The 21666-nt window shown below is 45.8% G+C and overlaps 1 protein-coding gene across 1 annotated transcript in view; it reads left to right on the top strand.

The window, feature by feature from the left end:
* Fry (FRY microtubule binding protein) overlaps positions 1-21666 on the top strand; it is a 250702-nt gene that overhangs the window by 26129 nt on the left and 202907 nt on the right. The window contains exon 2 of the mRNA XM_038345555.1: positions 20816-21015. Coding sequence (XP_038201483.1) covers positions 20816-21015 — 200 coding nt within the window. The remainder of the gene's footprint in view (positions 1-20815; positions 21016-21666) is intronic.

Below are 21666 nucleotides of genomic sequence, written 5' to 3'. Positions count from 1 at the left end.
ACAGGTCATGCTGATCTAGATGATTCCTGATGAAGACTCTCTTCCCAGGTCATCCTAGGTTGTGTCCAGCTGACAGTAAGAGACCCATACAACCATGTCGTCAGGATCTGCACTTTATGCTATTGTAAGGACCAGCCATAATTGCAGGTTTGCCAACCCTGGTTCAGAGGGTACTTTGTTGGATGCTGACAGTCATTTATTTCCCCCATGAGTGTGCTGACCTGGGCTCCAGGGAAAGGGCCATTCAGTGCCGGCTGCCCATTGTCAGGTGTTTAAGGAGGTAGATCTTGCAAATAAAAATCCTACAGATGGTTTTGCCCTTTCCCGTTGGCAGGGTGTCGTTTGAACACACCTTTTGGGCCATTGCTGTGGGTTTCTATTTGAGAGCTGCCCTTAGCTGTTGAGGGGTACTAAGAAGAACACTCAGCAACATGGCCTGCCTTGGTTGTCATTCGCTGGGTGGGTGCCTTCCGGAATACACATTTGTCACGTGATCTTGCTTACCTAGTCTTTGGACTTGCTGTATCCAGTCTGTGGGGGGATTTAAAAGCTAAGCAGCTTGTTTGGTTTGGGTGGAGGTTTGTTTAGGCTTGATGCAACCCTTCACATTCGTCTGGGTATTACACACATGTATAGTACATAGATTTTGTGTGCTGCCTGGGTTTTGTGGCAGTGTTTGAGGTACAAACTCTGGAAGGCTCGGTGGTAAGAATCAAACAGGGAAAGTTGGAACAAACCTCACAGGGTTTTTTTTTTTTTTTTTTTTTTTTTTTTTTTTTTTTTTTTTTTTTTGTTTAGTTTACTTCTCTTTATTACATTCTTTAAAAGTGCTGTAACTTGGCAGCTAGCCAGCTCTGCTCCACCGGGGACTCTTTTAACTCCCCTTAAGCATTCCTCGGCAAGGGGAGACAACAGTGACTCAATTATCAATTATTAGTGACTATCCCCCACAGGCTCCCCACAGCTCCCAAACCTGGTTCCCCTCCTAATCCCTTACAGAACCTTTAAAACCGGTGCGTCTGAGACCAGAGGGAGACAGCCCTGCAGCCACCGAGCAGGGCTATGGTCCTGCCAAAACAGTGACCTTAAGACAGGAGCATGGGAAAGGTCGCGTTCAGAGGCACACAAACACTGGAACTGGGGGAGGTCTGTGAGCTCATGGATGGAAACCACCAGATAAAATGCTTGGGAGGAAGAGCATGCTGTGTGATTTTGTAGCAGAAGTTCTTAGGGTAAAAACCTAGACTCCAGCAATCCCAACAAACCGGGCTTGGCCACCCATCCCTATGAGAGATGATGGAAAAAGGCAGAGGGAGGAGGTTTGTTCAGTGTGGCCACATGAGCGAGCTAAAGGACTCGAATGGCTCCTTTTAAAAATGTTTAATATCCATGCTGTGTAGAACGGATTTGGATTAACTAGTGCCCCCATTCCCTCCTCTCCAGTTTCACTGTCCCTCCCAGCTTTGTATTCTCCCCTCTGCCCCCAACCAATAAGTCCATTTAGTGTGGCCATGTGCGCACGGGTATGGGACAACCATGTGCTGGAGCATGGGCAGTGTGGCTCAGGGGCCACATCTCTGAAGAAAGCTTATTTTTCCTCCCCCAGCAGCCAGCCATCTACGTCTAGTATCTCCACAGATAGGTGTGGGACATCATGAGCCCCTCCCCCATCCATCCACACTGGGATCTTATGTGTAGGTCTTTTGTATGCAATCCAAGCCACTCTGAGTTCATATATGCAACCGCCCTAACATGCGGCTACAGATGTCCCCTCCTGCAGACTCTTACAGTCTTCCTGTCTCCTCTTCTGTGTGCTGCCTGAGCCTCAAGGCTGTCTTTAGGATTGAGCTATAGACAAGAAAGAAAGGAAGAAAGAAAGAAAGAGAAGAAAGAAAGAAAGAAAGAAAGAAAGAAAGGAAGGAAGGAAGGAAGGAAGGAAGGAAGGAAGGAAGGAAGGAAGGAAAAGAAAGAAAGAAAATTGTAGCAAGGGGCAAGGACTTGCAGAAATGAAAGCATAATTCTGATCAATATTGTTTCTGCTGGGATCCTGTGAGGTGGTCCAAAGAGGTCCTCATTGCTTGAGGGGACAAAGGAGAAAAGGGAATGATGGTTTCTGCTCCAGGCTGTATCTCACCCTCAAGGACAATTGTCCTTATGGGGAGCTGAGAGAAGGTTGCTTTGCCCATGAAGGTTTGCTATTCCTGAGCTTCAAGATGATACAAGTGGCACCTTTTAACCTTTTCAGGACACTGTGTTATGTCTGTGTCTTCAGGCAGAGACCCAGCACACCGCACAAATGGAAATGCCAATTTTTCACAGTGCTTTTAGTCAGTTTGTGGGCCTAACTGAGGAGCAGTTTCTAGGGGCTGGGGGATGGCCTGGCGCTTAGAGCACTGGCTGCTCTTGCAGAGGACTTTGGCTCAGTCCCCAGAGCTCATTAGGCCCCTTACAACCCTTTGTAGCTCTAATTCCAGGGGCTCCAACGCCCCTTCTGGCCTCCAAGGGGCACTGCATGCCTGTGGTGCACAAATATGTCCTCAAAATACCCATATGTATAAATTAATTTTAAAAATTAAAAAAAAATGAAAAAATGCTCTTGCTTCATTTTTCCTTATTGCTAACATAGACCCTCTTCTTAGTTTTATCACCAAGGCTGGGGCTGGCGTACCTGGTAATTTCCCAGAGAAAAGCTGATTCTTAGGAGATCAGTGATCCTCTGGGTTCGTGAGAGCGGCACCCCTTGTTGAAAGACACTGTCTTACCAGTGGCATGGGTCCAGGGGCACACACCTTGTGACAACACAAGCCAGTGTTTGCCTGGAGGCTCCAGCGGTGACAGCTCTCAGTGGCCTATGTTCTCGGTGTGTGTCTTGAGTCTGTTGCGAGGCTGATCTTCCAGGGCACAATGGTGCATTGTCTTGCCATGGTTGTCTGCCCTTGCTGCGGTTTCCACGGGGCACAGGCAGGGCTGCAGGTGATGTTTGCTCATGTGACCCGTATGGTTTCTTTCAGCAACCTCAGAGGTCTCTTGGCCCTGAAAGCTTTCTTAGCTCGACTGAATGAATGCATTCTCTACGAGGCCGTGAAACGGGAGAGTGATGGGAAGATACGGTCCTCTTGACATTGTGTTCACATTGGTAGCTTTTTAAAAATGTATTTATTTTTATTTTATGTGTGTTGGTGTTTTGCCTGCAAGTGTGTCTGTGTGAGGGTGTCAGATCTTGAAATTACAGACAGTTGTTAGCTGCCATGTGTGTGTTGGGAATTGAACTTGGATCTTCTGGAAGAGCAGTTGCTGGTCTTAACCACTAATCCGTCCCTCCAGCCCCTCATATCTGTATCTTAATATGTGTACTTAAAGCATTTTTAGAAAGACTAACATGTTTGTCATTGGACAAATTAAATGTAACCTCTTAATGGTTGATATTAGTACTAAAACATTGCTTTTAAAGTATCTTGTCTTTAAAAAAAGTATCTTGTCTTATTTTTTTAATTAATATAACCTACTAAGTGCATCTAGTGTTGCTCCTAAGTACAGGTGTTTTGGACTGACCAATTCTGATTGGATGACCTGCATGTGATGATCAAAGGACAATTTTGTGGACCCCCCTCTCGCTGCTGCCTTTCCCCTTACGCTGTGATCGAGCTCAGGAAGTCTGGCTTGTAAGGTAGCACTTCCAGCTGCTGAGCTGCCTCGCCAGACCCTTGGCAGCTTGTGTCCCCCCCCTGCCTTTAATAGCAACAAGATGGTCCGGTGTGCAGGAACAGTGGCGGGTGGCGCCCTCTACTGGTATAGCTCTCACGAAGACCCACCCATCCCCATCTCCAATGCTAAGAACCTTAGCTTCCTTCCCAAGCTTCCAGTGTGTGTGTGTGTGTAGACCTGGGAAGTCGGGATTCCTCCACCTTTGGTGGCAGCAGTGGCGGTCAGCTCTAGGATGCCTGTGGTCACTTGCTGCTGTCACTACCAAATGGTCACTGCTGCCTTGCCTCTGCTTCTGCTGTCCTGGCTCCGCCTCCTCTGCCATCTTAGGGGGGTACTATTCCTTTCATTGTTTAACTAGCTTGGCCAATTGTACTGAAAATCGAGAAAAGACCATGGGGAAATCGGGTGCGGCTGCTCACGCCTGCTATTCTGACACTCAAGAGGCTAGCCTGGCCTACAGAGTGGATTCAAGACAAACTACAGAGGAGAGCTTGTTTTGTTTTGTTTTGTTTTGTTTTGTTTAAAAAAAAAAAGGAGAGAGGAGGAGGAAGGCAGGGAAGGAGGAAAGAAGAGAGAGGGAGAAGGAGAAGGAAAGAGAACCAAGTAGGAATGTGGGGGAGGCCGCTGGGGAAGACCCTTTTAGTTTTGGTTTTTTGAGACAGGGTTTCACTACATAATGGTTGGCCTGGACCTCACTATGTAGATGAGGCTAGCCTCCTACCTAGGAGTTCCCTGAGTGCTGGGATTATAAATTGTTTTTATTGGGCCTAATTTTGCAACACCAGGGCAGTTGGCCCAAGAGGGTGTTCCTCCCACCTGCTCAGGAAGTGACCAAACCAGAGAGCTAAAATAGCATGGAAGGGGGCTTTGTACCCATCACTGTGACCTGCATGCAAATAAAGTACTGGTTTCCACCAATCAGGGCATTGCCCCTGATTGCCCCAGTCACTACCTTCTCTGGGCCACTAGGGAAAGTGTCCCATCCCCTTGGGTCTGGGTAGGTGAGGCTGTAGGGTCACCCAGAGTTCACTGAGATTGCTCCTTAGCAAAAAGGCTGGTGCAGTACCGCAAGTTATTTGAACGGTCCTGGCTGGGGCTGCGCCTTTGAGAGTGGGGTTTGTACTGAAGCTATCATTGCCCTGTGGCTTCCTCGGGGCCGTAAAGCAGCAGGTGCCAGCGTGAGGGCAGCCTGGCTGGCTGTTTGAGTGGCAGTCCTCTACTTAAGAAGGCCCATGCACCAGGAAAGAGTTTAACAGCTGTCAATTAGGAAGTCGGGCGTTTTGTATATTTATGGACTAATAAACGTCAGGAGTGCTAGCAGTAAGCAATAAAAGCTTATTATTATCCCATTATTGGTATCAACCATGTTTGACCACACTTCTACAATGCCTAACTCCTACCCAGCTCCCCAGGGAGGAATGGACCACCCCTCCCCCATCTATTCAGTATTTCTTAAATACGATTATCTCAATCCCTACTTTTCTTCCAGCATTGCTTGCGCTGGTGTCTAGCTGATTTTGTTGCTTCCTATAATACAATAGGCTGGGAGAGCTGTGGTAAGCAGAGGAGTTGAACCCAAGTCAAGGTTAGTGAAAGTGGTTACGTGAGAGTACACCTGTTGTCTTAGCATTGGTTTTGGATTCTTTATTCAAGTATCGTGGATGCCACATTGTTATCACAGCCAGCTCTGTAAAAATAGACTCTAAGTCCCAAATGTGCAGGCTGTAAGGGGGGGAGGGGCATGGGGGCATCTTTGCTGCCGTTGGCCTCTCTGAGATCACTGTAAGTGTTCATTTTGGTAATTGGACATTCTTCCCCTCCCAGGGGAATGCATCGGTTCCTCCGGCACCTCTCCTCCCATGCTGCTTTGTAATTCCAGCCTCCATTACTGAAGAAAAACATTCAATTAGTCCCAGTCAAGAATAGAAAATGACTTGGGTTTCCGGCTCTTCACAGCTGTGTCTGTGCTGGAGAAGATTTTCATTGACCTCATAGAATTCTTCTGAGAGAATAGTGCCATTGCAAGATCCACTCATGCAGCCGGGAGGTGGTGGCACAGGCCTTTAATCCCAGCATTCAAGAGGCTCAGGCATGCCGATCTCTGTGGGTTCAAATTCAGCCTAGTCTTCATAGTGAGTTCCATAACAGCCAAGGCTACATAGGGGGTCCCTGTCTCAAAAGCAAAAGAGAAGGATCAAAATCATCTCCTTCCCTCCTTAGCCGGTTCCTGGTTTCTTTTGAGGCAGCACAATTAATATCTGCAGTTACTAGCTTCTTTTTATTATTATTATTATTATCAAATTTTTACCCAATTGCTTTTCGAATTTACGAGTTTAATCAACAGGTGTCCAGTGTTCTGGTTTTTTTCTTTGGGGAGTGTGGTTTCTCTTTAGACTCTTGGCTTCCAGTAGGAATTCTCCACTTTGAGTTTTTTTTTTTAAACTTTATTTCATATGCATTGGTATAACGATGTCAGATTCTCTTGAACTGGAGTTACAGACAGCTGCGAGCTGCTATGTGGGTGCTGAGAATTGAACCCGGGTCCTCTGGAGGAGCAGTCAGTGCTCTTAACCACTGAGCCATCTCACCAGCCCCTCCACTTTGAGTTTTGTTTGGACGAATAGAAGCTGTTTAAAGCTGTTTGTGCTTGGAGTCTGGAGGCCCTGGTTCCCAAAGCAACCATTGCGCTTATCTTGGCCCTTAGATTTCTCCAGCGTGGGGACTCTGCAGAGTGGCCCGTGTATTTGGTTTGCATGGACTGTTATGACACACCATGGGTCAGGCTCATGTTCCTGGAGTGCCCGGTGCGGCTTCCCTAATCTGTCGTATGTTCTCGTGGATAAATATAGACAGACGGGCAGTCTGTGAGTGATAGTCACTGTCGTGCGGTGCAGCTGCCAGGAACAGCCCGCCCTGGATGGAAGGCCTGTTTTAGTTTGTCTTCTACTGTAGGTTTTTCTCACCTGACTAAAAATACACCTTGGACCTTATGCTAGCTGGTAGCGGTGGGACCATGGAAGCCATCCTTAGGCTTTTTGGCTTTGAAACATAGACTGTGTTGCCGGTGTCTGGACTGTGTGGGTTCCCCTCAGGCCCATGGAGATTACAACGGCTTGTTGGAGAAGATCCTGTGTGATCAGCCTCATCAAAGGCCTGGGTAGGTTTGAAGGGGTTGTCTTGTGGACTGGTAAGCAATTTTCAGACTGAGAGACGGAGGAATGTCCTCTTTGTGTCAGGGGAGCGGGGAGGGCAGCCTGTTCATCCAGGCACAGGGACTGACTTATAATGGGAATGTTCGGATAGGAACAAGGCCCGGTAGGCCTTCTGCTTGGGACTATAACACCTCAGGGGTTCGAGGTCTACGTTCATATAACTTCATGGATGTGATGCAGTGTTTGTGTGCACACAAACTTCACTAAAGGGTTCTGCATGTCTGTGCTGGAAAATGGCTGAGCCAGAGAAGCCACTTGTAAGGATTTGGAAAATTGTCAATGCTACAGAAGTTGATATTTCCGTAGAAGTGGGGTTTTATCTTGCTATATTCTAAATATTTGTATAAATCCCCTTGTTTTGTTCTAAATACAGAAAGGGTCCTAGGTTTAGTGCTTTTCGTGTGCTCATGACTTAGCTTCTCTGACACTTAAGACAAAACAATGCTTCTCTTTCTTTGTTGCTGAATTTAAAATCAGGTTTGTGTTGGTCAGCACTAAATGGGTCTAGACCGCATGCCGCTGCCGTCATGTTCTCCCGATCTTGGATTTAAAAGGAAATCTATTTATTTTATTTTATGTGTATGAATGTTTTGCCTGCATGTGTGTGCACCACACGCATGCTTGGTGCCAGAGGAGTTCAGAAGAGGACATCAGATCCCTGGGGTTACAGATAGATGGGTGTGAGCCACCATGTGTGCTGGGAACTGAACCTGGGTCCTCAAAAGAACACCCAGTGTTTTTAACCGCTGAGCCATCCCTCCAACCCCAGTAGCCTCTTTTTTAAAAGTACATTTATTATTCTGTTTTGTTTTACGTGTATGTGCACACATGCACGCAAGCTTCTCAGGGTATAGAAGTCACGGGATAACACTTGGGATGATAATTCTTTCTTTCTACCATGTGGATTCCAAATATTGAGCTTGGCTCATGAGGCTTAGCGTCAGGCACTTTCAGATGATGAGCCATCTTCTGGGCTCCCTAGACTGTACTTTTAAATACCACATAACGGCTCCAGAAGATTACTGAGACAAAAGTTGTGTGGCAGAGTTAATTACATGCATAGTGGATGTTGTCTAACTCTCTCATGATGGTAGGAAACACCAATTTATACATGGGAAATCTTAGCACACGGCACTAACAGAGGGGAAGTAGCTTGTTTATTAAAGATCATTTATTAAAGATTCGGGAGACCGAATGACTTGATCATTATTCTGCAATCCCATCTATAATGGCGCTGTCAGATACCTGGATATGATAGCTTTCCCGTATCTTGGAATAAAATCCCCCTTTGTCGTTATTTGACCTCTTCATCTGTGGTCTACATAATATGGGTTCGGGAAGTTTTCCCTCTGAAAGTTTTGTCAATGTGTGATAAGCACATAGGTTAAGGGAGAATACAGTTTTGAGTATTTAATAAGAACACAAAAACACTACTGCATGACAATTCTCGTGGGAAGTGCTTGTGGTTTCCTGGGTTGGTGGGGAGGTGCTGTGGACCCTCTTGTTCTAGCTGTGTAGTTTTCCGCCAATCTCCCTGGCTTCTCCCTTCTTTGCTTATTCACCCCTTCCTTGCCTTGCCCCCCCCCCTCTCTCCTTTCTTCCCTCTCTCTCCTTTCTTGGTTTTTTTGTTTTAGTTTTGTTTTTAGTTCTGGTTTTTGAGATTAAGGTCTCACACTATAGCCCATGCTAGCCTAACACTTACTGTGTAGCCCGGACTGACCTCAAACTCATAGCAATCCTCCAGCCTCAGTTTCCCCAGTTCTAAGATTGCAAACATGCTCAACATTTTCTTTTGTTTTAGGGCAGAATCTCACTATGTAGCCCATTTTGGCCTCCAACTCTCTAGCTTCCTTCCTCAGCCTTTGCATTGTTGGCTTTACTTATGCATGTGTCACCATACCCAGCTCAGTTGTCTTTCTTGATTGTAATATATAAAATCTACTTTTAGAAGGGCTCAGTATCAACAAATCTGATTCAGTGGCTTGATAGATTTAACACCATCCTATATTATAAATGTCTAGTAGGCTTTGCCATCTCCACAGTCCAGTGTGTTGAGCTGCCACTACACCTAATGCACTGGAAACCCATCACGTGCTGTAGATGTTTGGAATGTAGTTTTTGTTGTATGCATAGTGTACATTTCTCCTAGACACTTGCACGTACATATCATTGCTTGCTTAGGTGTACTTACATAGTATAAACTGCCATGAGCATTGTGTGTTGTACCTGTGTGCAGGTATATACTTCAATAGCACGTATTATATTAATACGGCCACTGCCATAACTTTCAACTGCAGCCTTTGTTTCTCAAAGAGCAGCAGCTACTGATATATTGTCGTATAATATACCACCAATTATTCTTCTCTTGCCCTTGAAGCTTGATTTATGTGTCCAGTAGATATTTCCAAAAATACCTTCTGTCTTTTGTCATCCTGGTAGACCTCAGATAACTGTTTGTAAATAGCTCTGATCCCCTCAGTAGCTGGAGTCTTTTAGACCATCCCCCACAGCAAGAAACACATTCCACGCAGATCCAGAACACCTATGAGCCACAGCCAGAGACTGAAAGCACGCAGAATACTACCTGGTACTCTCTTATCTTCTCTATTCTTTTTCATCGAATTTAAAATGATCTATACATGACAGTGGCCCTGTATCTTGTAATGGGCCACTTCTGCACTCTAACAAATGTGACTTTAAAGAGCCAGTAGGTCAGGCATCCCTAATACAGCATAAATTGTATTCTCGGTTACAGTTACAAGCTGTATGTTATATGCGTGCAACATTCTCCTCCCGGGAATGCTTGTGTTTGATATGGAAAAATATTGTGTGGCTGCAGAAATAGCTCTCCTGATGGTCTTGAAGGGAGCCTTGCAGGGTTGAATGTAGGCTGTCCAAGCTGGAGATAACTCATGACCTTGTACTTCTTCGTGCTTCCTTCGCAGTTAATACACCGAATATCCATCCAGTTCTGAGTATTAAGCCTCAGACTTTGCCACACAGTGGGACTACAAAGGGAATAGAATGAATTCCTCACCCCTGTGGCACTGATGCATAGGTAGGAGGACAGAAAAAAAATATACTTCATGCATCAGGAGGCAGCGGGAAGGGTGATGCAGAGGTAGCAGGAGGGAGCATCCAGGTGGCTGTCGAGAATGGCCTCTTGTGAAACTAGACGAGAGCTGGGAGAAGCCAGGCTTCTCCTTCCCCCACTGGGTAATTCCTATAGCCTCCAGGCTCCCCTCTTCTCACCCAGGAGCCCCCTCACGGTGTCTGTCACCAGTTATTCCTGGTTCTCAGTATCTGCATCACTAGCTCGGGAAGCCAGCTATAGCAACCCCCAGTGCTAGAGGCATATGTCCCCCTTGTCTCAGTCACAACCGCCGCGCCAGCACTTGGCTTTGTGTAGCCATATGTCTACGTGTACTTATATGGGATCCCTGTGGGTTATGTGAGAGCAAGGGCCATGCCTGGCTTGCTCCCCAGTGGATGGGGCACGATGTGGAGCCTAGTGGGTCCTCAGGAAACAAACATTGGAAGGCTGACTAAATGAACACTTGAGTGGATGAGTGACCTCCTAAATTCATGTGCTCTTGCATTGGTGGTTCAGTCTGACTGTGTGGTTTTGTAGCAAGCATCATGTGCTGGCGTGTAAAAATGTTTACATCTTTAAACCCGTCTTTTATAATCTACCTCTGTTAGCTCTGCAGAGCTTCTCGGAGTGCCTTGTGCACACCGGGTCCTTAATGACAACCTGCCATTGAATGAATTTGTTAATCACCTTGCTAGTATTCATATACAAAAAAATTCTGTGAGGAAATCGTATTAGACCACGAGTGTGGCAAAGAATACCGGAGTGTGTGTCATGTCTGTGTGACTGCTCTGAGACCACACTGCTCAGTGCAGTATGGGTCATGCAGCATGGCAGAGGAGCTGACCCCTGAGTGAGCCCGTGTACACTGATCAGGATTCTGGAGTCCAGTTTTTTACTTAGCAGTTTGTTCAGACTAAAGTGCTCATGTAGACTCCCTCAGTTATTGCTATCATAAGATATAGGACACTTTAAAAAAAATAAGTCATATGTTATCTATTTATTTATATTTGGGTTTTTCAAGACAGGGTTTCTCTGTATAGCCTTGGCTGTCTTAGAACTCACTTTGTAAACCAGGCTAGCCTTGAACTCGGAGAATCCCCACCCCAACCTCTGCCTCCCGAGTGCTGGGATTAAAGGCATGTGCCACCACGCTTTTATTTTGTGTTGATTTTCATTATCCATTTTAGTTTGTTTGGGTTTTTTCTTTTTGAGTCAGGTTATTGCTATGTAGCTCAGGGGACTGTGGAACTCTCTGTGTAGCCCAGGCTATCTCGGAACCAAATAATCCCCCTGCCTCAGCCTGCTAAATGCTGATATTACATGTACACACCTTATGTCCCGCTCCCGTGGTTTCCCTTTGTTTATTCTGTTTCAGTTTGTTTTACTTGTAAACCATCTTATCGTGTTTAAACAAATCTAAAAGGAGAGATAATTGTATAATATGCCATACAGTGCATAAGTATCCATTCTGACAGTTACCAAGGTTTAGTCGCGTAGCTTTACTTAGGGCTTTGGTTTTCTTTACTGAAGTATTTCGAATCGAATGTAAGCATCATTTCTCTGAAGCCCTATCGTAAGTGGTAAGTGTCCATCCTAGAAAACAGAGATGTTCTCCTAGCTACCCATAATGCTGTGATTATATCTAACAAGATTACCCTCGACGCTTTGCTGACACCTAACACGTTCTACATTCCATGTTTTCGCATCATCAAGGGTGTTTTGAACAGTTATTTTGGTTGAATCAAGATTTAGACAAAATCCACACCCATTTGGCTGTTTCATAACCGTGAGTGTCCCGTGAGCCTCCTGAGTTTCGTGATTTGTTAACTCGGAGAGACTGGCGCACGCATAGAATGAGCTAAGTCTGTAGGATCTCCACTTCCTTATTGGTGACTCCAGACTCGGGCCTGCATCCTGGTGTATGGCTGTTCTCTATAATGCTTCTCTGTCTTGATGAAAGCAGAGGCAGGATAAGTTCCTGTAATGTCATCCTCCCTGTCCTGTGACGCGGAGACTGAAGACCGCACCATCCTTTCTGGCCTACATAGCCAACAGTTTTCAAGAATTCTGACCGATATCCTGCTGAGGCAGTGAATTTTAAGAAAGGACTGTGAGGCAGTCATTTAAGCACACTTCTTAAGCACCTCGATCACTATGCCACTGTACCAGAACAGCTTGTATATTCGCTTTCTGAAGCAAAGGCAACACGGCAGGATTTAAATCCATCGGTCTAAGATATAGATTCTGGCAGGTACCACCTCGTTCCTGCTTTATTTCTCCTCACTGTAGCATCTTCTTTTCATGTGTGTTGTTGCTCCAATATGTTCGTTCGTCCCTCCCTCCCTCCCTCCCTCCCTCCCTCCCTCCCTCCCTCCCTCCTTTCTTTCTTTCTTTCTTTCTTTCTTTCTTTCTTTCTTTCTTTCTTTTTACCTGGCCCTATGCAGCAACATCAGATCAACATTTGCCCTGGGATCTATTGGTTCCTATTTGCCCTCTAAAGCAAGTCCACGTTCATTGGCTTGCCACTCAAGACCTAATTCTAATGGGAAAAATACCTCCATCTTCTACAAGTTAAAGGTTTAAATTAGTCCATACACTCTGTTGATCTCATCCACACAAACTCCATGTTGTGGGTTTGGATGAAGTCAAATCAACAAATACAGAACCACGATTTTCCAGCTGATGCTGCCAGGCACATTGCTAAGTGCTTATGATAAAGACAAGGCATCCCTGTTCTTAAGGATGCTCCAGCCACTGGTTGACAACAAAGGCCAAGCATATACAGGGATGCTCTGTGGGAAGAGGATGTGGAGATGCAGAGAAGGAAGATGCTCAGCAGATTCCGCACATGCCTTAAGGCTGTTCCCTCTGCCTAAGGAGTCATTCTCCATGCAAATGTATCAGAACCTTACCCGTCTCCTCCGACCTGGGCCAAGCATCCACTATTCCATACTGTCTGCCTCCTGGTAGCCCAGGGCAGAGACCACGCCAGCACAGGGTGTGCAGACCACAGACACCCAACACATGATGTATATATATTTTTAAAAGGTTAAGTGTGAAAAATGAGTCCCAAGGTTACAGCCAGGATTACCAGGCTTCCTCCTGTGGCTGTCCGCACTGTGGGGAGTGTCTAGTCTTTACTGAAAGGTAGCTGGCAGCAGGGTAGGAATGAAGGTGTACCTGGGAAGGTTGGGATGTTTGCAAAGCTTTTGTCTGTAGAGAGAATAAGGTATAGATCTTCATTAACTCATGTTAATTCATGAGAAGGTGAGGGTTAATTACCAAGGCTTGATTATGGAAGTTTTAAAAAAAGTAACTCTTTTAACACACACATGTATGCTAACACACACACACACACATATGAGGGGGGAGTTCTTTGCCTATATGTGGGTCTGTGCACCATATGTGTGCAGTGTCCATGGGGACCAGATGGGGTCCTTGGATCCCCAGGAACTGGAGTTACAGGTGATTGTGAGATGCCATGTGTGTGCTGGGAATTGAACCCAGGTCCTCAGCTAGAGCATTCAGTGCTCTTATGACTGAGCCACCTCTCCAGTCCCTACCTCTACAGCACTGTCTTGTCCAGCCTCCTGAAGAATCACAGGTAAAAGCCAAGTGTCGTGACATGCACCTGTAGCCCTAGCAATTGAAGTGGAGGCGAGAGAATCAGGAGTTCAAGGCCAGCCTGGGCTCTGAGACTAGCCGAGGCTATGAGACCCTGGGGTAGGGGCAAAGGGAACGAATGAGGAAAGGACACATGAATGAGCCTTTTGTCAGCTGTCTTGGAGAGAAAGTTGAAAATCAGGATTATCTGCCTCTTGTTCGTTATTTGATCTCCTTAGAGCTGGAAGGGACCTTGAAATGTCACTGTAACCTCATCTTCCTTTGCTGGCAGGTCTTGGCAGACATTCTTTCAGGCTCTGGTGACAGTGCCTACGTTGAAAATCGGGGAAGTCTGTGTAATTGCATCTTAGCAGATGACAGGCAGTTAGAACGAGAACCCACTGGGGTGCGGCGGTCATTTTTTTCTAAGATAAGATACCAGACGACAGAGAAAAGAGGGCAGGGCTGTGACTTGACACAGACTTTCTTTGGCTGGACGGCTTCTCTCTCTCCCCTGATCTCGGAGTCACCGAAGACAGAAATGGTTTTGTAAGGTGGCAGATGGAAGGAAGCGGAGCAGCGTGTGTCATCAGTGTATCTAGGGAGTCTACGGTCAGTAGTCACATTTCGGAGGTATGTCATTAGTCAGGTTTCGGATGCTCCCCAAGTCCTCAGTGCCCAGTTCTCAGTGTGCTGTGCTTCAGACGGTTATACAAGCCTGGCAGAAGGGTCTCCAGGCCTGCAGATGTATGAGGCTGTATAGACCTTGCCTGACTGTGTAGGTCGGTAAGAAACCTCATCCTTAGAAGCCCTGAGTTTTTAATTGTATTATCTGCTGAAGTCCAATCCCTGCCCATGCAGGAGCAGAATCCACATTAGCAGATTCGCTTTATCCACCTCCAGCATAAGCAGCAGGCATTACTGAGGCTTTTCGGGATTCAGCTGGTCTGGGGGTTGGGGTCTTACCAGGGCCACCTCTTATTTGTCCTCCAATGATTGGCTCTGTTCTGGTGTCTGTGGGTGTGGCTAAACATAGCCTGTGAATGCGATGAGTCCAAGGTCCTCTGGAGTGTCAGCGTGGTCCCCCACACACTGCCCCTTGGAGATTGGAGATATATGATAATTCGATGATCAGCAGGTGGGAGTGTACAGTTGTTATCAAAATCTAGATGTTAATACCTCTGTCTGAGTCTGTCTGTGTTAGGGGTGTGTGTCTATATGTGTGTGTGTGTGTGTGTGTGTGTGTGTGTGTGTGTGAGAGAGAGAGAGAGAGAGAGAGAACATACGTGTGTGTGTACACCTGTGCATGTGTGCACACGTGTGTGTGCACATACATGTGCGTGTATGCACACACGCATGTGTGTGTAGAGTAGCAGTAGCAAGCTTGTGATCCTCTCGCCTCGGTCTCCCAAGCACTGGAGGTATCAGCACCATCACACCCCACTTTGGACCTTCACTTCTGCAAGCGATCGCCATGGCTGACAACACAACAGACTATCTGTAACTTTAGGGTTTGGCCTGATGAGACTGGCTGACTTTAAAAGACAGGGTGAGAATCATGACTGTTAATCATGGATGGAATGCTAGAGACTGTGACTAGATAAAGAAACTCTGCGCGCTGGAAAGATGGCTCAGAGGGTAAGAGCACTGGCTGCTCTCGCAGAGGACCTGGCTAAAGTTCCCAGCCCCTACATGGTGATTCACAACTGTCTATACCACCAGTTCTAGGGGATCCAACACCCTCTTCCGGCCTCCAGATGTACGTGCAAACACACACACACAAACACACACACACACACACACACACACACGCCCATCCATACATAAAAATAAATTTAAAATTGTTTTGAAAGGAGAAGAAAGAAAAAGGTTATATCCAATATAATATAATTACATTTAATTATACCACACTAAAATAAAAATTATTTTAAATCTCTAAGAAAATAAAAGGCTAAGTGATGTGGGGAGCTTTGGGATGCAGAGGCATACAGATCTCTGAGATCGAGGCTAGCCTGGTCTACAGAATGTGTTCTTGTACAGTCAGGGCTACACAAAGAAACCCTATCCTGAAAAACCAAAAGAAGGAGAAGGAGGAGGAGGAGGAGGAAGAAGAGGAAGAGGAAGAGGAGGAAGAATTCCTGTTATCCAGGGGATGTTTGTGGACCCTTAAGCATGAAGGAACACAATTTGAATATGGCTGGAAAACTCAGAGTGTAGAAGAATGTATTCATTCTGTAAGTGTTGGAAATCAAAGCTGGGACTTCTGCTGGGACAGTCAGTGTTCTCAGTCTCTAAGCCATCTTGCTAGCCAGCCCTAAATATCCTAATATTTGTTAAGCGACCTTTTGCTGATGCTCAACAGATTGATTTTCTTGTTCCCAACACTGTCTTTTTCTTAGTATTATTCTTCAGAATTGTTCTTTGTTTGTTTGGTTTTTTTTTTTTTTTCAAAACAGAAAAACAAAAGCTGGCCTCAAACTCACAGACATCAGCTTGCCTCTGCCTCCTAAGTGCTGGGACTAAAGGCGTGTGCCATCGCCACAGGGTGAGAGCTACTCTAAACACAACTCTTTGCTGTTGTGTATAAAAGGGTATTTTTTCCCTTGTCACCCGCTTACTTTCTCTGACTCCCAGAGTTTCTGGTCGTTCTGAGAAGCCGCGCGATACCTTTCAACTTTCCGTTTCCTAAGCAGCATCGTAAATACATTAGTAGGTGAATTATTAGCACTCTTACTTTGCACGGCAAGTTCTCCCGGCAGCTGCAGCATCCTTATATGTTATGTAATGCTCCTGTACTGGTAAACAAAGTGAATCTCAGGGAACAGAAGGGCCTGGGATTGAGAACTGTCTATTTCTAAAGAACGATGCCCAGACTTGTTACAACAGAGTTTATCCCTGGCACACGAAGTTGAACAAAGTACTGAGAACCAACAGAAGGAAGACTTTCCTTCCAAACATGGACAAACTCCTTACATATTGACTCCTTAGTTGAATAATAAGGCCACTGGTCTCTAGAAAGTAGTTGGGTTAATTAGCCCACCTTTTCTAAGAAGTGTACCTACTTCAGAGGGTTGGTTGCTACCTATCATGTTGGGGATACGGGGTCAGGGGTGGGGGGAGGACAGGTATTTTATTTCAGCTCCTCAGTATTTCTTCTGGAAGGGGAACATTTACAAATAGCACCCGGTTGTTTGAAAATATGGCTGTGTGCTCTGCCTGCCCTGGTGGGAAAACCAGGAGAACGGCTCTCTTTTCAAAGTTGTGTGCTTCATAAACTGAGGACCATAAACTTATTGACCAGGTGACTCCTGCCTGTCACAGACTGCTACAGTCCCAGTCTCCACCCAAACAGATGCCCAGATATGGGGCAGACCAAAGGGATGGACTGGAAGAGCGTCCCAGTAGCCAAGAGTGTCTGGACTTTCTTAGACACACACACAAACAGCATGGCTTCCATCCTTGTCCGACAGGTCTGAGTGCCGGCCGGCCATCTCAGACTGCCTCTTGCCAAACTTCTGGCTTCTGGCAGCCAGGGCTTCGCTTCAGTTCCCTTTCCGCTCCAAACTCACCATCTGACTGTGTGTCTGTGTCTGTCTGTCTGGGTCTGTGTGCCTGTGTGTGTCTCTGTGTTGTACATGAAAGTGCTTTGCCCCAGAATAGGAGGTACAACAAGGAAGACCCATCAGCCGTCCTCGCCAACATGTTCCCAGTCTCTAGAGCAGGAACCTAGGTGCCCACTGAGTACACACTGGCGGAAAGTGAGTGAGCCAGGAGTGAGGAGAGGCTGTCTCAAATGAGAAGTAGACTTTCGTAAGGAAAAGTTCGACTAAGGACACAGCTGTTTTCCTGCCATGCCAGGGTGCTCTCAGCTTCTGGGGGTCTCACAGGGATCACCAAGGCTGCCTTTACCTTCTTCCCAGCATCATTACAAGACAGTAGCTGAGTTTTTGATTGTAAGGGGTGTTTGCATTGGTCCTGGGAATGCTGGTGATACAGGCAGGATGATTAGGAGTTCAGCTATGTGAAGGACTTATGGCTATCCTGGCTAGAGATGGTGTCTCAAAAAGTCAAAGAGAGAGGAGATGAAAGAAGAGAAGACTGTAGTAAACTTAGAAAGTCAACATCAAATTTTTTTGTCACTTCTTCCTTTTTGGACAAATGAAATTAGTAACATAGAGATGAAGAGCAAACAAATGGGAGGGTCTAATGATTTTATCTATGGTAATGATTAAATAGAGGTGGTCTTTATGTTGTTATTGTTGTGGGTATTTTTGGTTTGGTTTGTTTGTTTGTTGTTTGAAATGGGGTATTCTGTAGACCAGGTTAGCCTCAAACGTCTGTTCTTCATGCTTCCACTTCCTAAGGGTTGGGATTACACTCCTATACCACCAGGCTTATACTGGGGAGGAGCTGGCATCAATTTTGATGACCAGGGTGTGCTAATTTCCCGATTCTCAAATACACAGTCACCCACGGGAGCAGTTTAACTAAAAGCTGCCCTGTCAAACTTCTTCCAGAAAATGGTATCAACAGAGGCTAGTACTTGTTGGAAATTCATGATGTTAACATAAAGAGGGCCTTCTGAAACACTGGAATGAATTTGGCTCAAGGTTCCTCACCTATGACCTTTCCCATGCCCCCACCTCTCAAGATGAGGTGTGTGAACTACACATCCCAAGAGGGAGCTCTCCCTGCATTCTCTCTGTGCGTTGACTCTGGGGTGGTTGGCTTGATCAATCATTAGACTCTGTACTTCAAAGACATCAGATTAGACGCACGGGTGGATACTCTTTTAAAAACAACCGTGGATAGGAACATCGGATTGGTAAGCAGAAGGACTGTATGAGAGGTGTTCTGGTGCCCAGGTTATCTGAGACTGCGCCAGAGGTGTGCCAGTGTCACTGTCCTGATCGTCCCCTCCCTATCATTATGCGTTTGGTCCCAGGATCTTGTGATTGTCTTTTACATCAACTCAGTTACTCCTGGCTTCTCTAAATGCATTCAGCCCTGTGGGACACCAGACAGAATACAGCATTGTTTCCAAATGAAGGTTTTTGATTGACATTCAGGTCTCTGGTCTCTGAAGCATGGTGACCTTGATACAGCAGGAAGATAGTACAGATAGGATGTCCCTCTGAGCTACAGTTGGGCAGTGCCCTACTTCCACAAGGCACCCACTTGCCAAGAGCATCCGAGACCAGGAAGGCATGAACAATACTGACCTCTGTCAGCTGCCTTGGAATGGTCATCTGTAGAATAAGCATCCTCGGCGAGCTGGGATTTCTTCTTTCCTGTGACTCCTTTCCCTAATGCCTGTATCCAAAACTATTTGTACCCTTTAAAGGCCATCATTTACCTCTGCCTCACCTTCTTCATTCCTAATATCTCTATCTCACCTCTCCTGATGCTTTTCATGGGGAAGTTGACACCTGATCAGTACGCAAATGCAAGAATTTTCCCCATCTCTTAGAAACTCACAGATCTCCTAGACGATCATGATTACAGATAGCTGTAATCCTAGCATTTGAGAGTCGGAGGCAGGAGGATTGCCTTGAGTTTGAGGCCAGTCTGGACTATAGAGTGAGATTCTTTCAAAAAAGAAAAGCAAAGTAAAACAAACAAAAGAAATTGTGTTGTGGGGTGGAGGGGAGGGAGAATTAGAAACTTTGTTTGCTATGCTGTGGTGGTGCTTAATCCCAGCACTCAGGAGGCAAAGCAGAAGGATCTGAGCTCGAAGCCAACCTGGGCTACAGAGCAAGTTTCAGGACAGCTGGGCTACACAGAGAAACCCTGTCTTGAGGGGAGGGTACATTTGTATTTATAACTAAAATAATTTTCAGCAACTATCTGGTTAAAACTCCTTTCCATTAAATTGTGTTCTGAATGAAGATCACTGCCCCCCTCCCAGCCCCTCACCCCCTCCCGGGAGCCCTGATGACTGCCCCTGCTTTGGAATAAGTGTAAATAGCATTCTGCACATCTTGTAGAACTCAAAACAGGCATTGCAATTTGGTCAAGTGGTGGTAAGAATGAAAAACTCAGTTTACACCTTGGACGTCATTGGTAGAACCTCTCTTCCCCTTGGATAATAGAGCTTTGAGAACTCCAAGTTTCTTACCATGTGTTTACATCATATTTGCTCCTCTAACTCTTCCCAGACCCCCCTTCCCTATCCACCCAACTCCATATCCCCCCCCAAAAAAAAAACTTTCGAGACCAGTTTTTGCTGCCCCAAATCTTCTTAGATAGATTGTCTTCACTGGAGCACGTTGGACCGCACTCTTGAAGACAATGGACCCTTACTTCCCAGCAGCTCCCCTCTCGGCACGGGGGTTTGGTCTGGATTGGGCTTGCGTGCTGTTACAACCCATGTGAATTACATGTGCGACTGCCCAGCTGCGTCCTGAAGACACTGCTTCCTTATTGTCACCAGCCGCCTCTGGCTCCTAGACCCCTTCAGCCTTCTCTTCTGCCATGATCCCTGAGTCTTGGGGGTGGAGCGGGGCTTGGGGCTCAGTTTTGGGTCTCTGTGCTAATCATCATCTTCTGCAAATAGAAGTTTCTCCGATGAGGCTTGAGAGATGTATGAAGAAAGGCAGGTGGGATCTCCTTCCTTTTATGAGATAAGCGCTTACTATAGACCAAGCTGTCCTTGAACTCCCAGAAATCCTCCCATCTCAGCCTCCCAAGTGCTAGGATTGCAGGCTTGAGCTTCTAAAACCTTTTCTTTGTAGATGTGCATCTCTTTGAAGAACAGCAGCCATCTAAGTGTTTGCTAATTGGTTCATAGAAACTTGTGGAAGCAATGACCCAAAAATTTCTTTGACTATGAAATGTAGAAGACAGGGAGTTTACCATTAAAAAAAAAAACCTAAAGAAGAAATCACTTTTTCATTTCTCTTTAAACCACTTGCCTAGGTCATTCAGAAAGAAGCCCCAAACATCCTAAATGTTGTAGAATTTATCAGCTATGTCCATGTGGTTAACAGGACTTTTGAGATGATGTATTTGATTGTAATAAAAAGACATATATAGTCAGAGTACTTAAATTCCAGCACCATTTCTAGAGAGTAAGGCCAAGCTATGCTTTGAAGCATGACCTTTTTATGATTCATAGCCTTACATTTATGGTTTATTAACATACACCATATGAATATTTATGACTTTCTTTTCATCCAGTAAAAGTCAACCTGTTTTTCAGCTTCTCCGGTCGGCAACGGTTACATCAAGCCTCCGGTTCCACCTGCTTCCGGGACACACAGGGAAAAAGGACCACCGACCATGTTGCCCATCAACGTGGACCCAGACAGCAAGCCAGGAGAGTACGTCCTCAAGAGCTTGTTTGTCAACTTCACAACTCAGGCAGAGCGCAAGATTCGGATCATCATGGCGGAGCCTCTGGTGAGCATGGACCATTAGAGGACCTCTTTTAAATTCTTCTCTGCTCTAGACATGACTGGTACTTTAGATCCATGGGTCCCAGGTCTGTTCACCCAATCAAGCTCAGATCAAAAACAACAGGAGGAAGTGTAACTGCATATAGTGAACAGATCACAGGTCCCTAGACAATACCGAATCATAACTACCCATGAGCATTTACACTGTAGGGGTGTTGTAGTCACCTAGAGGTGAGTTTAAAGTACTCGGGAGGATGCACATATGTGATAAGCAAACACTGGTATCTTGGTTTGGTTTCCTGTTGCTGTGATAGTCACTATGACCAAAAGCAACTTGGGAAGGCAAGGATTTATGTCATCCGACAGCTCACAGTCCAGCAGCAGCAGAAGTCATAGCAGGAGCTAAAGGCAGGAACCTGGAGACAGGAACTGATGCAGAGGCCATGAAGGATTGCTGTTTACTGGCTCGTTCTCCATGACTTGTCCAGCCTGATTTCTATATAGCCGAAAACATATGCATGTTTTAGATATAAATAGAAAGACAGCTCGTTAGATAGATGATAGATGGATATTAGATAGATAGATAGATAGATAGATAGATAGATAGATAGATAGATAGATAGATAGATTCATTTTGGGGGGTCACTGTGAGCCT

Source organism: Arvicola amphibius, chromosome 10, assembly GCF_903992535.2.
Source record: "Arvicola amphibius chromosome 10, mArvAmp1.2, whole genome shotgun sequence".
In the NCBI taxonomy this organism is placed as follows: domain Eukaryota; kingdom Metazoa; phylum Chordata; class Mammalia; order Rodentia; family Cricetidae; genus Arvicola; species Arvicola amphibius.
The sequence above is the reverse complement of the archived record's forward strand: the minus strand, read 5'-3'. Positions and strand labels throughout refer to the sequence as shown.